We start from the raw sequence: 22,037 nt of genomic DNA on the forward strand, positions 1-22,037 counted from the left end.
TTTTGTGTAGCTGCGAAAGAAACACCAATAAGGGCTGCCAGCTCTTTGCTTGATGCTTGGAAAGCTGACAGTGAAGCCAAAAAGTCTCTGGAGGTTTTGGCCTTTCAGGGAGCAATTCTGTTTGGATCGGAACTGTTTGGAGTGGCCTTTATACAGGCCACAAGGGGAAAGAGTTCTAACCTTCCCGCCACGTCTAAGCATTCAGTGTTTAGGGGTGCATCCACACACAAGGAGACACAGGTAAAGGAAAAATGCCTTCTTATATAGGAAAGGCTCCCAGATGACATTTTGGGACCTGGACAATGGACCCACCCATCCATTGGGAGGTTAATTCTTCAGCAGTATGGGGTGGAGACTCCCTAATTTGGAATCAGGGGAGGAGAGGTCACCTCCTGCAGTATCAGAGTTATGGAATCTATCTCAAGGGTACCTTTCCAAAGAGATGTCTCCCAACTCCCCTGCCGTAAGAAGCTTGCTTGCGAAAAGCCCTCTAGGGGGCGGCAACGTCGCTTTTCGAGCAGGGATGATGATCCCGGTGCATCAAGGGGGAAGAAAGAAAGGATTTTATTCTGTTCTCATTCTTTAGTTCCCAGTCCGGACGGTTCCGTCAGACCCATTCTAAGCCCGAAGTCTTTAAACTCACTTCTGTGGATGACTCTTCAGGATGGAATCTCTGAGGTTTGTGCTTGTAAGCACAAAGCCTTGACGGCTTCTAGCGTCAGTGGACGTCCAGGATGCTTATTTACTTGGGCCTGTAGACAGTGGTCATCAATTTTTCAGGGAAAAGAGGCGAACATGCCAAATTTATCAGGGGTGTTCCTTCCGTGGATCCAGAATGTGGAAGCGGATGTCCTCAACAGGGCAGTTCTGCTGTGAGAAGAGTGAATGTTACACAGAAAGCTTCCAGTAACTAGTGTCTCTTTGGGGGTCTCCCAGACTGGATTGCATACTAACAAAATTGTCAGGTCTCCAGGTTCAACTCTCGGATCACGAATAAAGGCATGTTACTACAAATATACCAGCAGATGCAGAACCTGGGGTCTGATAAAGGGTTCCAGCCGCACAAAAGTGCCCCCCCTCCCATACTCAAAATAGAAACGGTAGTGCCCACTACACATTGCGCCAAACATACTTATGCCAGTAACATATTATGCCGCAAACAGTAATGCCCCTTGTAACATTATGCTATGGCTAATGCCCCCCAGTACTCCTGCTTATACACGTAATGCTCCCTGTAGTGCTTCTTACACAATGCCCGAAGTACTGCTCACCATGTTGTGCAGCTTGGCATCTGCCTCCGCCATCGTTGCTGCTGAAGATGGTAGGAGAGGCATACCTCCCAACATGACCCATTACAGGAGGGACAAAAATGCTCTATTCCTGGCCAGAGGCAGTTGCAGAGGTAATGGCTGTAGCACAGTCCAAAATTCAAGTAGGTGAATTACACCAACTGCCTCCCCAAACACAGTCCAGGAGTCACTGAGAGTAGATGTTGCTCCCCTATTTGTATTTTGGACTGCCCCACCTCTGCTACTGCCTCTGACAATGAAATCCAGGAACAGGGCGTTTTGTTTCTCCTGGAATGAGTCATGTTGGGAAGTATGGGAGAGGAGAGTGGAGCACTCATCACCGCGGCCCTGTGTGGTGTGTGCTCATCTCCTGTGCTGCTGTCTCACACCAGCACTAAGGGACATTTGAAATATGGTGTCAGTGAGCTCTCAGTATGGCAGCAAATCGTTGACTGTGGTTCCCGGTTCATGAGCTCCGGTAGGCTAGCACTGTGTAGGAGGATGGCAGTGAGTGTCCATGCCCCTCCCCAGGACCCAGTGCTCCATGCTGAAGCTTGATCAGGCCCTGTGCAGACCTGCAGAAACCCACAGATATGCCTCTCAGTGGGTGTAATTGTTGCAGTATGCGGACGAACTTTGAGCCAACAAGGCCTAATATTTTAGGATATGCTGGCATTTGGAAAATTACAAGCATCACCATTCTCTGGCATCAAGAATGATCTGGACCCTGTAGTTCAGCTACTAGAAAAAAACAAGGAAATATTATTTTATTTCAATCACTCCTTACTACCTTCGGTCTTCAATTGAAAAGAAAAAGTGAAGTACATTGTATTAAACCACAGTTCATAAAAGCACAGCTTAGTACATTACACTGTTCTCATTCTTACAGTGTAAAATAAATCAGAAAGACAATTTGTAAGCTGACAATCCCCATGCTATTTGGACCTTGGTTAAAGGTGTGGTTCTGAAACTGACCGTAAAAATATCTACAGCATACATTATAATGTATCTGTGTGCCACTCTTTTACTTGTGTGCCACTCTTTTACTTGTTTGTGTTTTCTCTCTCCTCTATGTAGAGATGGAGCCCCTCTTTCATTGCTGGCGCTCGTCAGAACGTCCCCGCTGTGAAGTTCTGGTGGAGAGGGACTCCATCAGACTGGGACACGCGAGCGTCTCAGGTCCCAGTCACTCGGTGGCTGGGCGGTGTGACCCAGCCCATCTCCACTTCAGGGAGACGGGCAGGGTTAGGGGGTGTTCGAGGTGGTGGTGGTGGGGACCGGGAAGGTGGTGGATGGCTGTGGGGAGCTCCATCAGAATGCCAGCCCCTGCAAGCATGAGCTGCGCTCCATCTGTATCTCTCTATTTGTATCTTGCTGGGTCTCTCATGTCTGTCTCGTGCATCTGGTAGTTTTGCAAGTGTGTGTATAATTCATATTTTTCAGTCTCTCACTTTGTGTCTTTCTATTTATCGCTTTGTTTCTATCTGACTGACCGTGTTTTATGTGCGTATATCTAATCACTGTATCTGTGTCTTTCGCTTTTTCTGTGTGCCTCTGTTGCATCTGTGTCTCCTTTCTTGCATATGTGTGTCTCTTTAAGGTACATTGTGCATCTACCTTGAGAAAAGGATGCAAAAGAAAGACAGCGCGTTGTCACACCTTATGCAAAGGTTTGTCTATTGTGCATGTCTTTTTTAACGTTATACAGTACATAGCTGTTTGTTTGTACATGTTTCAGCGTATTTGTATTTTTTATTTTGCATGTGTTTGTTTTTCTTGAATGTCAATCTGTCATATGTTTATTTTTCTATCACACATTGTCTTTGTCCTGCACATTTTGTCTCTTGCACGTATGTATCTTCCTTTCTCTTTACACACGTGTATCTGTCATTGATTTTTTGGGGGGGTTTCTGATGGTAAAGTGATTCGTGTTTGGCTGACGAGTTTTCCGGCAACCAAACTCTGTAGAACATGAAGCTTGCACGAATTAGTCAGATCCGCGCAATACTTCTGTGTATAAAATGTGAAAGGATTAAAATTAAAAAAAAAAATTGTTGGTTAAATGCTGCAAGAAGTCATATCATCCGATTTGCAAATGGTGCGTAATAGTCACCAAACCATTACATTGGCCGAGTTCCAGAAACAAGTCCAACATTCTAGCATCTGACTGAGCTGTTTTTTTTTTTTGGGTGGCTGCTAAAACCTGTTTTCATTACCTATGCCTAGAAGAGGAGACCCCACGCTGTGGTTTTGTATAACTCGTTACATACAGAAGCACTGCACAGGTCACGCTTATCCGCGCATTCTTCTGCAAACTCAGTCCACCTATTGGCAGCCATTTAAAATGTGTATTTTGAGCTGAATTATGGGCAGAGTTTGCTTATATAAATTTCCGTATTGTCCTGTGCCTATGAAAAGTCCTGCTGAGTTTGCCAATTGTATATTGATTCATACATGTGTGTGCTACCGTGATTTTAATTCGTATTTGAGTGAACTTGGACAATTTTTGTGCTTAGTAATTTTCCAAAAGGGGATTTCTGGCCAAGAATGTGTCATTTGTAGCCATCCAATTTTAGGAAAATTTACCCCTCTGGTGTCTTCTTACTCTAGTTCTGTATTCAGTCTCTCACCATTCTCTCACACAAAATTTCTCTCTCCCGTGTACTTTCTTCTTTCTCAGTTTCCACTAGCATTTTCCATTCTATTTCCTCTTACTTTCCTCTCTCCTCTTGCACTTTCTTCTTCTGACTTTTTTTGTGTTTTATGCTTTCCTTTCTTTCACATTCTTTCATTTCTCACCATCTTTGATGTAATGCCCTTTGCCGTGTCTATCATGATTCCCTCCCTCTTGTAATGCTTTTTACTAAAACCCTGCAACAGCATAACATAATAAATACTTGAAATGTCAAACCAAACCAAAAAGCAAAGAACTCTTTGGATCCGTTTTGAGACCATCCTTACACTATCAACCTAGGAGTCCAAAAACAGGAGGACAAAAGTTAAACTAAAAGAGAATTCCAGAACATCCATATGTATAAAAAAACTCCAATAGGAAATGCCCCCATTCCCCTTCCTCTTGTGATTCCATTCTTGTCTCTCATGCATTGTTTTGCCTTTTTTCTTTTATCTTTGCTTTTTTGGGCATTCTCTTAAGGAGTTTCTTTTTGTTCCTAGCATATGTGTGTTTTTCTCTGTTATTCTCTTTTACATATCTATCCTGTATTGATCTTTCCTCTTTTTTACTCATTCATGCTTTTTTCTTCTTTGTGAGCATTCTTTTTTTATGTACAACCCTCCCCCTCTCCTTGTGCTTTCCTGTTTTGCTGACTTCCCTCTCTTGTACTGTTGGGTTGATATCAAGGGGGAGGGCGCTTTGATATGAGTGTGCTTTGCTGTGAGCAGCAGTTAGGAAAAAAAGGGATAGTCACTCCCAATTATAAACAAGCAAGTACAGGAAGATGGATAACTGCGCTAGATGTATGACAATAGGTACGGTATTAAAATAACTAATTTAATATTACATAAATAACATGTTGACAAGGACAATACACATAAAAAGCAATAAATGAGAAATAATTTAAAATGTCAATGGTGTAATTATTGGTACAATGACCTTTGTTTGGATAGTCACCCACTTATCCACCAGTACTGGGGAGGTCCGTCCAAGTTGTGTGAATATGGAATGGAATTGCCAGAATCCTTGCGGAATTAGGTTCCTCTCACTACTTTGAAATTAAAGCCGGGTCCTTAGGAGGTGGCGTTCCTCCAGAAGATCTCTGAGCCAAGGCGAGTGAATGAAGGAAGATCCCTCTGGTGCAATGTTGCAGAGGGTGATAACCGCTGGATTGAAGTATGGCAGTAATTCTATGTAGAGGGTGCTGTATCCAAGTATTAAAATTGAGGGTGCAAGTCCCTACGCATTTCACCGCTAAATGCGGCTTTTTTTTTAAATTAAATAAACTGTACAAAAAAAAAAGTTCTTATTTTTTTAGGGTATCATGATAGATTGACTCTAGGTCGACAGTTATAAAGTCGACAGGGTCCAAAGATCGATGGTCAAAATGTCAACACGGGAAAGGTCAACATAATTTTTTATTTTTACAAAATTATGAGACGACATGTGCCAACAGGCAGTATTTCATACCCTGACATCCACTACGGTGTGAAGGGAGAATAGAATAGGTTGCCAAGCGCAGCGAGGCACCGTACCCTAAGCATGGCGAGCGTAGCAGTACACTTAGTGTCCATGACAGACACCAAAAAAACATGAAAACTCATGTCCTCCTTTTCCATGTTGACCTTTTGACCTTGTCGACCATTAGTGGTCAACCATATGACTTTGTAGATCATAGACATTGTAGATCTAAAATACCATAACCTTTAATTAGGAGTATATAAATGGGTAGACATATATTTTTGGTTATCTTAAGGTATTTTTTAAAATGTCTTGCAAAACCCTGATTACTACCACCTATAAACAATTGTCCCACTAATAAAGCACCCCAATATATCTATCCTATACCTTGAATACCAATTTCCATCACTTCGCATTAGTTTTTACCCCAAAAATGACATCATTATTGTCCAACTAAAACACTGCTAAGTGTTAAATTACCGTATATACTCGAATATAAGCCGAGTTTTTCAGCACATTTTTTTTGTGCTGAAAAAGCCCTCCTCGGCTTATATTCGAGTGAGGGTCACACTGCGGGGGAGACGGGAGGATGGAGCTGCCAGAGGTGGGACCCGGCATGTGCCCAGGCTGCCACTCACACTGACAAGTCCTCCGGCACAGCCCAGCAGCCACGTCCAGGAGCGCACAGTCCACCTCCGGGTCACACAGCAGCACAAGGAGGAAGCCACGGCCCTGACCACCTGCAGCCGCCAGGAGAGAAGGAGAGCAGACCAGGGCGATTGCGGGAGGGACGGCGTCTCGCATGGCGCCGCAGCACCACAGGCCCCAGCACACTTCAGGTACTCCGCAGCAGCGCAGGTCCCACAGAGTGGGGGGGGAGAAGGGGAACCACAGATTGCCAGCAGTGTTCCACCAGCAGGGGAGGGTGAGGTGGGCAGACTGAGTGGCCTGGAAGCACACACATTGTAGTGTGCAGACATCAGATTGCAGCTGCTGGCTGCTGTCAGTCAGTGGGCTGTGTTGTGATGTCTCTTGTGGTAGGTCCTGCTGTGCTGCTAGACCTCCTGCTCCAACGCGGCCAGCCTCCGACCGTTACCTGTGCTGCTATCTATTTTGCTGTTGGTGTGTACTACTATTGGCTCTGGCATCTTTACCACTTTCCTCCGCTCCACCTAATCCTCTCCCCATCAATCCTCTCCCCCTCTCCTTTGGCTCCTAGGCTTATACTCGAGTCAATAAGTTTTCCCAGTTTTTTGGGGTTAAATTGGGTGCCTCGGCTTATACTCGGGTCAACTTATACTCGAGTATATATGGTAGTCATTCAGGGATCTGTCACAGGGGTTCTGAACAAAATCCCCATATTTTTAACAAAAAAATAGGGTTTTTGTCCTCAGAGTAAGTGAAATGAAATTGGTGATAAACCTATGGATACTTTTCACAGCTGATTGAATATCTTATATTTGCAGTCATGTTAAAAGGATACTCCATTATCTTTTTCACTCTCTCTCTGTGTATAACTCACAATTGCTGGTGGGGCTTTACTATTCAATTGTGGGACAGAAAATGGGATGTTGTGTTTTTTTTTTTTTTTCTTGCAAGTTGCACCAGCAAGTCTGAGTTTTCCTAAAATTGTTAAGACTAGCTGAAGGGACTCCAGCGGCACCCTATTCCCCTTGAGGACTAATTTAAGCAATTGGCCCTTTTTCAGTCATCCTAATTAGCAGTGCCTTCTTCATCCAGCATCAGGGAGACATTTTTTTTTGCAGAAGCAGTGGGGAGTATTGAGGTGTGTGTAAAGCCCGTCAGAGCCGGCCACTTGAAGAACTACATCTGCTAGCAGCACCCTTCCAAGTGTCAAGATGGAGTGCATATATATGAATATATAGGACCAACCCTCATTTGGGGGGGGGGGGGACTGGGGTCACTGGTTACAAGTGGTTTCCCTAGCAGCTGCTTAAAATAGTTTATTTACTCCTGTATAAATGTATACACCAGCCGTGCTAAGCCTTGTCCGCCATTGAATACCCCTTATTTCTATTGCTTATTTTTATTTCAAATGGTCACCTAGGACCGTGATTCTTCACTCCTCACGATGGTCATTTATCTTCTCTCTAATGTATCTGAAAGTATTTTCTTTAGCTTAAACCTCAGGTGGGAGCAAGGTCGTATGTATTGTTTAATAAATGACTCGGCTCTTTCCACCTTTTATAACTATCGGGAAGCCAGTGCTGATCAGGCAGCACAGCAAACCTCTCATTCTCTAGCTGCAGACATTCGCAACTGCTGGAAAATTGTTACAAAGCACTCCTCTCCTATTCTCTGGACCCCCAGAGGCTACAGAGAGGAGCAGGCATCCAGAAAATGTAAAGTCGCAATGTATCAATGGTGGTGACAAATGTGCCCAAAAGCCACGTCAGGACAGAGCATTCAGCAGCATCCCTGCTGTATATGCCCGCCCCCCAGACTAATGTCAGCTAGACAATGGGAGTTGATTGTAAATTACTGGACGTAAATTTGAACCTTCCTCATATAAATTACTGGTACAAACATAGTGGCCTCAAGCCCACCAATTTACTGGCTTTCCTTGTCAGTGAGTTCTGTGTGAGGATGAATGACATCAAGTGGGAGCCACTGGTGGACTCCATGAAGGTGCTGATGCCTCCAATACAATCAAGTTAGGCCTTATATAAAACAACTTTAGCTCTAGATGAAGATTCAGGAGCCTTAAAGTACCATCAAGACTTCTTACCTAAGCTGTCTGAGGCAGTGATCAAAGATGGAATTTTTTTATGGGTCCACAGATTTGGAAGATCCTTCAGTGCAAGGAATTCCAAAAGTTGCTCCAACACAAGGAGGAAGTAGTATAGATCGGCTTTATAACAGTGGTTTGGGGCTTCCTGGGCAATCACAAGACTGAAAACTGCAGGTGCTTGAGACTTTGAGGATGTCCCTCCATAGTTTATATTCTTAATGCTCATCCTGGGAAATTAAAGTAGAACATGGGAGTGCTTTCTTAGGGATATACTGGAGTTTGCATATTGTGCTGATTCGAGAAATCTCCAAAAGTTACTACGTTCCAGCTCTTTTGTGGTCACATTTGTACAACGTTGCATCAATGGTCGCCGGTGATTGGATCCACCTCCTTTTTTGTTAATTTTTTTACATATGTTGAATTTTTTTTTCCCCATCACATTGTGTATAAAAAATTTGCCCTTTTCATACATGAAATAGGTAAATTTCAAAGTATAAAATGTCCTGGTCACGAGGCAAATTTTGACTGGAATAAATACCAGTTTACTGTATTTTTGAGACCTAAGCAATTAATTAAGCGCTTACTACCGAAGGACCAACATTTTGTTACAGAGTGTACTCATTAGCAGTGTTTCTAAGATTCAGTCTCTTTTTCCTGTTCTGCATGTTTATGAGTTCATATTTATTTTCCTACCCTACCCTGTGGCCTATAACTGAACTGCCTGGCTCTGCGCCAGTCTCATGAATTCTGTAGCCAGACGCACACATACTGTATCTGCAAACTCCCAGGATCTGACTCTGAAACAGGATCTTTAGGTAAATCTCAAGATTGACAGGCAAAATCATAGGTTACTCTGCTCACAGCTTCTTTCTTTGTATTTATATTTATTGATAATCTGAAATTAATTTCACATGTTCTGTTTTACAATGACTTCCAGCTGTTACAACTGCACGTTGGTAGGAGTTACTGAGAAAAATGCCTGTTCCGTTTAGATGTGTTCTGTGCCCATACGCTTAAGGCATGCATGCTATCCTGACTTTAAGAAACAATCAAGAAAATATTGATATTTCTAATAGGCTCTATATACTGCTAATGACGCTTCCTAACACAGCACATCTTAAGGTACTCTCAATGACTCTTCTTTCCTGATCTGTTTTCCACCTAATGTCTCATGCGGCTTTAAAGGGCACACTCGGCGTATCTCATTGCTGTACCTCTGTAAGTTCTTTTCCATCTTAATTTAAAAAAAAAATAATATTTTTTTTTGTGTAAATGTTAAAATGAATATAATAGTTATAACGCCCCATATGTATTGTTTACTCTGAATGCTTGTTTAATTATAAGTTATAATTGTATGTTTGTTTTAAAATATATAATTGTAGTCTAGTAATTTCCTGCAGTCTAATCCTTTTGGAGGTGTAGCAGTCTTTCTGCTATATACCTATATCCACTTTCTCATAGCGCAGTGTACCTAGAGAAATTCTAGGCAAGTATGATTTATTTGTATGTCACCCCCTAGGAACAATCTTGTGTCTTTAATTAACCCTTTGAGGGCCAACGTTGCTGTGAGAGATCCTCAAAATATCCACTAAAAATGCCAGCGCCGCTCACCGCGACGGTTCTTTTAGTATAAATAAATTCAAATACAGCAAAGACCAATTAATTGATATTTAGTTAAATATTGCACCCAAAAAAGGAACAGTCACTGAGAGCGACGCTGGCATTTTTAGAGGATATTTTGAGGATCTCACAGCAACGTTGGCGTAAGCTCTGATTCTGGAAGCAAATGCTGGATATGATATTTTTATCAAAAAATATTGTTGGCAGACTGTAATCACCCTCATTTTAGTCCAACACTACTGGGTTCTTTATTTTTTGGGGAAGCAATAAAGCCAAAGGCGAATGACGAACATTGTTTTACTGTGAAATCATAGGGCTTTGTTTCCACATATTTGGAAGCTTTGAACTAAAGGAGACCGATAATTGGTTGTATAGTGGAGGTTGAACATGTGCTGGCAGGACTGGCTATACCATTAAGCTACTTTAGGCAGCTTCCTAGGGCATTGGGACCTGGCGAAGCCCCACCATCTGCCATTTACAAAATGAAGGATGTCTGTGAGGAAGACCTATTTGAATTTAATGCAGGTGGCAGCTGTAGAACTTCTAAGATGCCACCTCCACACTTGAGGGGCTGAAGAGTGGGTATTGGTAACCGAGTGGGGTTGTTGCGCAGTATAATGAAGTTTTGTCTAGGGTGCCGAGAAGCCTTACACCAGCCTTGTGTGGTGAATTATTAGGAGTTGTATAAATGACAAGTATATCATGTACCATCTGCCTCACGTTGTTTCTTGTGGTCTTAAACTAAACATTATATGTATTCGCTAAACTTCCAGGTATTATACCAACTAATACTCACGCTTTGTTTTTCACAGTGTCCATGGCTATTTTCTACGAAAACTGGACAAATCAGCAAAGCTGCGTAAGAAAAACACACCATTAGCGAAAGTGTTGTCTTCGTGGTGTCCACATCACAGGCAGCAGTTAATGCTGATGCTGAAGTTCTTACAGGAGGAGCAAAAGTCCTGCTCACACAGCTGCCGTCACAATATGCAAATAAATTCAGCTGCTACTTTCTGCACCTGCACTAAACAAAACTGTACGAAGTGCCTTATCCTAAACAAGCAAACACCGTATGTTAATCTGCCCTGTCTTTCTGTTTGTCTAGAAGATTTAAGACTTAAATGGCCTAATTTAGGTTTAGGGACTGTAAAACTGAATCGATATGAAGACTTGCACCTTGAGTCCAATGATCCACTCTTTCACTGCATTAATACACGTTCAAAAACGACTGTTGACTGTTCCAGTATGTACAATTCACCAAATCCCAGGGATCTTCGCCCTCCTCATTTGGATGGGAGTATGTTAAAATGTGACTTGCAATATTCAAGAAATAAAAACACAGGTCCATTGTCTATTTTAAAGATATGCTGCCAAACAGAAGCCAATTATGCACACAGACCCCAAAAGATCAAAAATGCAATCTGTAAAGATCCGAAATGTATGGAGAAGGAACATAACTTGAAGCCTGCTGAAAAAAATGCACAATCCATCTCACTTAACAAATCAGCAATTAAATCCGTACATTTTGGAAGCTTAATTGAGCATATTTTTAATTCTGAAACAAATGATATTTCAGAGCTGCTTGGCCAAAATGGGACATGCGTAAATCAATCTATGCAAACAAGATTCCGCAAAAAAAAGGGAAATATGTCGATATTTGATGGCTCTTTATCTGTTAACCAGGGTATAGAATTTGCAAAAGAACTTACTGACCTCACTAATCCCTTTCCTAAGGAAAAGATTGATTTCAGGAAAAATTCGAAAAATTCCACAAAAAATGTGGCCAAAACATCAGCCGTTGCAAAAGGGCAAGCTAGTGACTTTTTACTCTTAAAAGATCGTGAAAGCACTGTACCAGAGAATGTAGATCAGGAGACTATAACAGAACTACCTCAAATTAGAATGCGTTCTAGGAATGTTATTTATATACAAAATAGTCGTCTTTGTTTACCTGGCCAGTTAGCGCCTTCTGAAACAGAAGCACACGTAAGTGATAAAAAGAGGCGCAGTCACCCAGATGCCATGGTTGATAGCGGTATACCACCTAAACGATCTTCCAGAAATATTTTGCGAAAATGTAATTTGTGTGATGTGTCACATGGGACATGCTCCATTCAAGGCTACAGTAACTTATTTTGCAGATGCACAATCAGCCAATACTCAGGAATTATAAAAAAAATTAAAGCTGAAGGACTAAGGTCTAGAAAAACTACTGATAAAACTAAAAATACCCACTTGAAGATAGTTATCGAAAAACTGAAGTCCACCCATTCATCTGACAATCGAAATGCTACTTCCGGTACAGGTTTATTGGATCAGAATGACCGAGGTGTGTTGTGCTCCGAAGAGTTGGCACAAATACCACTGACCAATGTGAGACGAAGCAACCGCCTCAATTCGGAATTGGTTACCCAAAACCACTGTGTAGATTTAGCTGTAAATCAAGAATCTGTAAACTTAGCAGCATCACCATTCACACAGTCAAGAAATACATACTTTAGTCCAATAAAGCTCATGTTCGTTTCTAAGGTTGAAAGTGAAGATGGAGTTAAGTACACTTTAAGTTGTGAGTATACTCCTTTGAACAAAAACAAAAATGACCAACCTTTGGACGATACGGTTAAACATTTTGATGATGCGGATTCGTCTGATTGTTACAGTCGGTCTGGCAATCCTAACCGCATTCAGGGTGAACTTTGCAAGAATGTTACTCTAAGTACTTCAGAAACTAAAGCCACTGCAAACCATGGTCGAGCAAAAACAAATACTTGCTTAGATGAGAGGTTACTTGAAAGAAAATCTGTACGACCCAAAAAGCTTAACGACCAGATTCTCAAGAACATAAAAAGGCCTGTAGGTAGACCATCAAAGAACAAGTCAAAGTACCTTGCAAAGATAAAAACTGCTAGAGAGACAAGTGACATCCTTCCCGATAACACAACCAACAGTATAAAACTCTCTAAAATGGCAAAAAGGTTTGGAAGTTCACACACTGAAAAATATGTTGTTAAAAATATGTCCAGCACTCAGATGACAATAAAAAAAATGCACCAGTTACAGGAAACTTCTGAACTACATCTACGTTCACGTCACATTAAATATGTGGGACCCGAGACAGGCCATACTACATCACTTGATTCACATGACTGTGTTGTATCACCGAGGATATCCATACGTCTTCGGAAGCTGGGAAATCATTCTAATGTCTCTGACCTGTGTGCAACTTCTGATTTTATGTCAGCGCAGAGAAGACACAGGACCATAACCAATCCTTTATCATCTATATACCAAAGCATGAAAAATACAGCCGTTGGGTCAGAAAGTGGTGGAGGAGAGAAAAAGCTCAACCAACTAACCAAAATAAAAAAGAATAAGATTCCAAGATCTTCACTGATAAATGGCCAATGCTTAAATCATACAACCAGATCTAGAAAGCCATTGCTACTTGCACTTTGTTCAGTTAAACCATCTAGATTTTCATCTGAAAGTGTCTTACAGCATAGATACAAAAAGTTACATGTTGACAAATGGAAAGTTTACAGAACAAAACTAAGAAGTTCTAGGCAATATTTAAAACTGCCTTCAATATGCTTAAACCGCATCCACAATGAAGATCAAAGTCAACCTCGTACAGTGGGTCCTGTTTTCCAGTCCAGCACTGTCCTTCAGTGGTGGTCGTCATCCACTTCAAAGGAGTCCTTGTTAAGAGATCTAGAGAGAAAGTATGAAGATATGGCAAATACATGGCTTAGTAAGAACAATGTGGAAAAAGATAATGAAATACATTCTTTGCTAAATGTTTGCCGCTCAGAAACTAGGTCACCGGTCCAGATGCTGTTTCATAAAAAATGTGATATTAATGACCTTAAATCCTGGTTTATGCAAACAACAGAAACACAATCCATTGCAATAGTGAAAAAATCTAATGTTCCCACTCCTTTTCAGAACCGCAAAAGGAAGGGGTCTAAAATGAAACAGCCCAAAAATAGTTTTCATAAAAAACAATCAAAATGGGTGCAGCTTGCCTCATCAGATGCATTAAAAGAGATGCAGGGTGTTTCAACGCTTTTTCAACCGGAAGCCTTTAATTTAAATCTTAGAAAGAGAAAACGCAAAGATAGCCAGAGTCCAAACCATTTACAAAGTGTGGATGATTGGTCTCAAGATGTTTGTGTCAAGTTTGCAAGTCCTGGTAAGAATATGGCTATGACCCAAGTCTGTCCGGATTCCAATAATTACAAAATGGCTAAAGCCAAAGATATTGTCCTGCCAGACCAAAATGATATAAATGACACTACTTGTCACAGAAGTTTACGAACACCCAATTCCACTAACTCAGTGGTTTGCTTTTCTTCTAAAAAAGATAAAATCTTGGAAAATGAACCCTCCAAGTCTGAACCAAAAACTGCCAATAGATCTCAAAGCAGGAAAATTAAAGATTGTAAAGTTTTTCTAACAAAACTTAGTAGCCCTGAAAGTAAAATGTCACACACAACTGGAGTGCCCAACGTGGATGATGCAAACAAATATACATTAATGTCTGGGGTCAATTTGAACAATAGTTTTAGAACAAAGTGTGACCTACATATGGACCAAACTCGGGCCAAACCACCATGTACACTAAAAATAGCACATGCCAACAGTAATGAACAAAGCTATAGCCTAAGGAAATCTAGAACAGTGGTAACTTTTGGTAATCACTGTAAACCGTCAATACTTGAAGAAAGAAGAAAACATTCTGTTGAATTGTTTATAGAAACAAATAAAAAAAGACCTGGGCAACAACTTCCAACTGCAGGAAAGAAGCACGCCTTTTATCCAAAGTTCCAATTTGGTAAGTCTGTTCTTTTAATGTAATGTATTGTTCAATGCAACTATCCTTAGTGTACTATTAGTGTTTTTATAGATAAGCAATATTATGATCCTCACCATTAAAAAGCAATTTTTATGAGAAGCAAATTAGTATTTTTGATCTTTTTGTTTTTAAGGCAAGCTACGTGTATTGTATGGAACGTTATTGGCCCTTTTTTTCTTCTAAACTATGAGTTAACAAATTGTGGGGGAAATTTACTAAGATGGGAGTACTAATTCACATGGGATGTTGCTATGGGCAACCAATCAGAATCTACTTATTTATTTAGCACCTTCTAGAAGTTAATAGATAGATAGTATCTGATTAGTTGCCCATAGCAACATCCCATGTGACATAGAAGGTATACGGTTGTTGGTTCGACACGATTAAGGTCGACATACATTGGGACAAGCCTTAGGCAACACATGAAAAGGGTCGACACCGTGAAAATGTCCACACAAGCATTAGGTCGACATGAGCCAACAGGCGGTATTTCATGCTCTACCGGTCACTAGGGCCTTGATGGCTAACCTTGGCACTCCAGCTGTTGTTGAACTACACATGCCAGCATGCTCTGCATCAGATTTAGCATGGCCAAATAGCAAAACCGAAGCAGAGCATGCTGGGATGTGTAGTTAAACAACAGCTGGAGTGTCAAGCTTAGCCATCAAGGCACTAGGGCGTGGAGGGAGAATACATTAGCTGAGCACATTTCACATCGGCAGGGTTGTGGTAGTTTTATATTGGTTCCAACCACTTCCTGTGGTCTGTAGCGCTGAGAAAGTAAGTGCACATGCCAAGATTTGCACAGCATTTAGATGGATGTTCATAATAAAGATCATAGGTAACAGAGTTCTAAAGTATAAGAAATAATTTAAATTCAGAATTCAAAACAGTTGTAACTGTCCATTTAATATGATTTTAGAATTAATTCTCATATAAAACTTTCTTTTCACAATGATGTGCTTACACCTCTGGTGTGCTTATGCACAATACCTAGCTATTAAGCAGTCCATATTACTGTATTCATGCCTATTGTATGTTGGAGAGTGACTGGCCCTAACATTTTGTATGGCAAACATTGATTGTAATTTCCTTACGTTGTTCTTTAGTTGCCATGGTTAAGAACTCAAATGATTTAGTAACTTACAGCTTGTATTTATGTATTTACATCATGTCCATATTGTTTTTTGTTTTTTTTCCACCAGGACACCTGAAGCCTATTGGAATTCCTGCAATACGAGGCCTTTCTAGTAAAGATGGAACTTACTCCTTAACTCCCATCCGTATTCCATTCCATTAATGTGCAAAGGTGAAACATAACTGCCACGTGATATACTATACACATAATCTATGGTACCGTATGTATACATAGGCTTGTAGCAGCCACCATCCAGCACAGGGTGCAAGTGGTACCTAAGGGGGAGAGAGAAAGTACAAAACAATCAGCTTATGCCATTTTTTCAATCACATCCTGCTAAATGACCGGTACATGGGGATTGTTTTGGTACTTTAACATTTTTGGGGGAGGTTTATCAAAGCTTGGAGAGTGATAACCAGATACAGAAGATGTAGCGATGTACCGAGGTGCCTCCTTAAAGTAATGCAGACTTAACTAATCCCCACCGCGCAAATGCACCAGGGGAAAAATGAGGCGCCACTCAATGGGCTTTTTGAAGAAAAAAAAAATTTCATAGACCGTCACTCTTCCAAAATATATTTAGTCACTGGGTGCCCTCACTGCAATTAGCAACGCATAGAAAGACAAAGGTGCGGCACTCATTTCAATGACGACTTAGACACTCAATTCATATTAATGTTTTAATCCTGCTGGATTTTCTTCATGATACAAAGAAATGATCATAAAGAAGCCTGCTTTATACCCGAGGATACCCACGTGACTTGTTCTGGACCATGGAAGCTTCTCCGAGCAGCAGCAAGATGTCACCGCACATCAAGTGAAAACCAAGAATACCATGGCAATCAAATATAAACAACACGGACCTTACAAAAAGACCTAAACATGGCATACAATCAATTGAATGCCTACAAAAAACGCACATTACAACATTCAAACAGCGCTCATGTTTAGATCTAACTACATTATATATAATGTAGAGTTAGATATAAACATGAGTTATTTAATTGTAATAATGTGCCTTTTTGTAGTCATTCAATTGATTGTATACAATATGCTGTGTTTAGGTCTTTTTTTAGGGTCTGTGTTTACATTTGGTTGCCATAGTATTCTTGTTCGTCACTGGACATGCACCACATGATGTCTTGCTTCCGCGGTCCGGAGCAACTCATGTGGGTGTCCTGGGGTCCGTCACATGAACCTTGGCAAGTAAAAAATTGTACACTTATATTGACTGTGTATACTGACTGTGTTCGTTTTCCCATTGCCTCATCAAATGTTAGATCTTTGTATCTTCTCTCCCAGCAGCCTGTTGGTGACTAGTTATGGGTATATGGAAGTGAGAACACAGATGTGCCTTATTCAGTGGAACGCCCACTATGGTGCTATACTGCAATCTGTCCTGCGATGCTGCTGCTGCACAGCTCTGAGTCAGAAGTACACATTGCACTATTTATATGTTACGTTACTTTAAGTACATCTCAAAATGCAGCAACCACTATTGTATTGTGTTAGGCTTATATTGAATTTCAGTGTGTATAGAAGTGTTACAGAAGAAGCTGTGGGTAATGTGGCCGCACGCACTCTTATGAGCTACAATAGTGGAGGCCGGTGGTGGAGGGGAAGCCTTATATACAGGAACATTTATGCCAGCAACTTATTTTTTTTTATTTATTTTTTTTGTTCCTCCTCCCCCCCCCCCCCCCCCTCCCCCTTTTATTAGTTGTTTAATGTTGAAATAATGACTGTTTGTGATTGATTGGTGCATGAATATATAACACTGGGAGAAGTGTTTAAAGGGGGCTATTAAATCAGGAGGGAAATATAAAAATGTTGGGTTTCAATGCCATGAAAATACAATTTTTAAAACTTGCAACCATTTTTTGTGACTGAGTGCAGGAATGTCCGGAATCCCAATCCAGTTCCTGCTTGTGAGGTCGAGTGTTGTGCTATTCTGTAATGCACGATATGCAAACTGGTGAAACTCTCAATAAAGGATGCAATGTGCTATGTGTCACTGACTTTTACTTGCAAGTGGTTGTGGGGGGGGGGGGGGGGTGTGGTTAGCAGTATGCCGATGTAAGCACCTGCCATTCTAAATGTCTAGCAGCAGCATTTCCTAAAAATAATGTTCTCTCTATGAACATAAATAACTGTGGTGGGCTATAAGCCAAATGTTATGCTGTGTAGACACGGTCCGATTTCCTTTCCGATGTTGACGATATAGTCAACATCGGATCGGAATCGGATGCAGATTGCAAGGGTTTTAACCCTTGCGATCCCGATCCGATTCCGATCCCGATGCGCGTTCACGTATCGGAAGCCAGAAAGTCTTGGCTGCCTTGTCTATATAGTGCAGATCTGCACTATATAGTCAAGATTGGATGCAAATCGGATGTGCCTTAAGATCCTATCTGATCGGATCGTGGATAGGATCTAAAGGCACATCTGACCGTGTGTACACACCATTAGAGTAATAATTTCCTTGGCTTTCTTTTAGCTTCTATTATTAATTCTGCAGTGTTAAGGATTACCATTGCTACAATGCACACTTGCCTTCGTTTATTCCTATTCAGGAGATCCCCAGTGACATGGGCAGTTATATGGCATGGTCAGGCATTCCCCACTCACACACTGGGAAATTAGAGATTGGTGATTCTTTACATAGGGGCATGGTTAAAATTGTGCGATTTATATACAATTGTGTTATTCGACCCTGATTTCTCCACCTTCACCATAGCTTTGCTGTGTTCATTTTAATATTCTGCCCATTTCGCTAGGCAGAGGGCAGAATGCAGGAGGGGTGCCTACTCTTCTCGGGATGCAGGGGTATTCCCAAAAAACTTGGGCATTTCCCACAGGACCCAGGAGAGTATGCTACAATGGTCACATGGAGTAGTGTGCAAGGTGCCTCACTTGGCACTATAGTAGTCCAAATGGAATAGAAAGTGACCCTGAATAGCACATATTCGGTCCCAATGTGCTGCCTTGCGGCATTGAAAGCCGGTAGACTGTGCAGGAAAGTCTAAATATGTACCCCGTGTCACCCATATATCTGTACTGGTTTACGGTCTACCTAGCTGGCTGGTGCAATCAACAAGTGGCGCAGCTGATTGGGTGCTGTACAGCTCAGTAAATATACGTTCCCCATGTCCGTGTCCCTCATCAGGATATATCTAGTGCATATCCGTACGTGTGATATATATATCTGTACGGTCACAGTTTACTTGTTCCCACCCTGGCTGTTGCACAGCAATTCAAATCTAATTACTAGTATACACCAATGAAGCTGATTCTGACCTCCCAAATGACATACCCCACGTGATTGCGGTCAATAGATCTGGCAATGAGCTGTCACAAAAGACCTGCCCTCTGATTAGCGGTGAGTTTCTCCCCCCCAGAGGGGGGGGGCGTTATCGCTCCCCCGCTTCGGCCGGCTAGATGTTAGTACATCTGGTTTGTGTCCCCTCGCTAATGAGGCAAAGCAGGAACTGTTATAGCGACGCTTTTAGCGCCGCTATAATCTACCCCTGAATTCTATGGGTCTTAATTTAGGACTGGAACTGACTGAGCCATTCAACTAAATCATCAATATATTATTAATAACCCCTTTCTCCTCAGATGTACGCCATCTTCAGCATCCAGGTGCACATACACCACACAAGCTAGCAGGAAGTTTGTTTGCTTACCTCATAGATAGCATCAAGTGACTAAAACCTCACATGATTGTTCGAGACACTACACACACCTCAAGCTACCTGTGCCCCAGAGATTTGTTGAATTAATGGGAATGTAGAGTAGTTATATTATCATAATCAATGATATGGACTGCTGCATATTAAACCTGGTATACTGACAATAGTAATGTGATTAAAAAAAAAAAAATCTCAATACAGATGTCTACACTTGTACTGTCCACCTTATGGCACACACTGATCAATACTTACTCTGCTAAATACTTCATTTCTCTTTACCCTTGAGCAGTGGTTCTCAAACTATATATAGTCAAGAGCTCAAACTGATCATGTTTCATGGTCTCCTCACAATCACACATGAAATTATTAGCACATTATGTGTCTGAGTAATTAATATACCTCTGCTCCTGCTGGGTGACCTAGGAAATGTGAGCAGTTTGGGGTGAGGAGGACATAGTTTGAGAACCACTGCCCTAAAGAGTCTTGTTAAAACTCTTGTGACTAGACCAGGCATTCCCAACCATGGTCCTCAAGGCACACCAACAGTGCAGGTTTTAGTTACATAGTAGGTGAGGCTGAATAAAGACTTGCGTCCATCTAGTTCAACCTATGTTTAAAATATCAGAACCTACTATACAACAAGGGATAAGCTACTATAAAGACAGATTATGTTATGGTGTGTACACACGGTCAACATGCAATGCGAGTCCCAATGCGATCTGATAGCATCGGGAATTGCATCGCACAGCATGAAGGAGTGAAGAAGGCAGTACCGATACCGGTCACAGGAGACGGGCACAGATGGCAGGGGCCGCGGCACAGGAACAGCTTCCCCCCGCCGCATACATCAGTGGCCACACCAACAGACCTCCGCAGTGACCCGGAAGTCTATACAGCAGACTTCCAGGTCACTGCGCATCAGCCCTGCAGCCCCAGGAGAAGCCCCTCTGGCCACCGAAGCTATGTAAGTATAAAGGCACAAAGACTATATAGTGCAGATCTGCACTATATAGTCTTGGCTGCCCTCACTATGTTGCTGCTGATTTGCGCTCACTCGGAAGCCCTACAAAGTACACAATCGGTATGCGATATGGCTTCCGATGTGCACTATATCGGCAACATCGGAAGCCATATCGCCCCCGTGTGTACACACCATTACTTATTCGTACCCATGGATGTTTTTAACCAATAAATGTTTATCCAACCTTATTTTAAACATATGCCGACACTACTTCTCCAGGAAGAGAGTTCCAAAGTTTGACTGCTCTGACTGTAAAGAATTTATTCTTCTAGATGAACAAAATCTTTTTTCTTCTAATCTAAACTAGTAGAAAAAAGGGTGTTTGACAGTTCCTTATATTGACCCCTAATATATTTATACATGTTGAGCATATCCCCCCTTAAATGTCTTTTCTCTAGTGTAAATAGTCCCAAATTGTTTAATCTTTCCTCATAGCTTAAATTCTCAATTCCCCTAATAAGCTTTGTTGCTCTTCTTTGGATTTTTTCTAATTCTATGATGTCCTTTTTATAGTGCGGGGCCCAGAACTGCACTGTGTATTCGATAAGTGATATCCAGGCTTCAGCACAGATGGATTAATCAGAATCACTCAGGTACTAATTAAGTCACCTGTGCTCAAGCCTGGATATCACCAAAACCTGTACTGTTGGTGGTCTTGAGGACTGTGGTTGGGAATGCCTGGACTAGACACTATAAGGCTTATGCAGAAGACATTTAATGTGATAGCTAATATGGGACATACACGACCATATCTCTTGCTCCGTCCTTCACAATCTAATTACAGCAGCGCAGCATTTCAATTCATGCTGTTGTCGCCACTGAAGTAAATGAACCCCCGATGGGACAGTAGCACATCACCTGCACCCGCAGTTTCTAGGAATTAGTGATACACTTCAATATTCACTTTTGTATGTTCTCCAGATGTTGTGAAACTACAAATCCCAGCATGCCTTGCCACAGTTTTAACTCCCTTATAGCAAAACTGTGGCAAGGCATGCTAGGATTTCTAGTTTCACAACATCTGGAGGGCCGCAGTTTGAGGACCCATGATCTACAGTCTACTCAATGGGATCTCCTCCAGACCCTTGTGCCGTGCGTGGTTTCTTTACCACCCGTGCCGTCCTGCTTCCCACGACTCACACCACCTGGTCTGCTCTCGTGATCCCCCTTGCTGCTGACTTTCTTATGTTGCCATCCTCCTTCTCTATGTCTTGGGGCCGTGTGTTCTGCGAGTTCTGCCTTTTCGGTCCTAAAGTCCTCACAGTACCTGTGCAGGGTCTGCAAGAACTGGTTTATTTGGTTGTTTAGGCCATAATTTCCCCCACTCACTGATCAGTCTGCATACTGTAGCTTTCTCTAGCACTGTTCACTAACTTAACGCCTGGTCTGCATGTTACCCACAGCTAAAACTTACCAGTCCCAGCCAGACTGGCACACTTACACTGCACATGCTTAGCACTGTGGGCCCAATCATATACACCCGTGCAGTTTGTAGGCTTGGGCCACTTCTACTTGCCTGCATCCCATTGGTGGGA

The 22,037-nt window shown here is 41.8% G+C and overlaps 1 protein-coding gene across 3 annotated transcripts in view; it reads left to right on the top strand.

Moving 5' to 3' along the window:
- Positions 1-17,800, top strand: part of LCORL (ligand dependent nuclear receptor corepressor like) — a 107,186-nt gene extending 89,386 nt beyond the window's left edge. For 2 of the 3 annotated variants that reach the window (XM_083161421.1, XM_083161466.1), the window contains exons 7-9: positions 10,609-14,630; positions 15,857-15,960; positions 17,092-17,800. In XM_083161421.1, coding sequence (XP_083017547.1) covers positions 10,609-14,630; positions 15,857-15,951 — 4,117 coding nt within the window. In that variant the 3' untranslated portion in view covers positions 15,952-15,960; positions 17,092-17,800. The remainder of the gene's footprint in view (positions 1-10,608; positions 14,631-15,856; positions 15,961-17,091) is intronic. The other variant, XM_083161422.1, reaches the window with a different exon arrangement.
- Positions 17,801-22,037: the final 4,237 nt, after the last annotated feature.

This window comes from Crinia signifera, chromosome 1 (assembly GCF_055691185.1).
Source record: "Crinia signifera chromosome 1, ASM5569118v1, whole genome shotgun sequence".
NCBI lineage: Eukaryota > Metazoa > Chordata > Amphibia > Anura > Myobatrachidae > Crinia > Crinia signifera.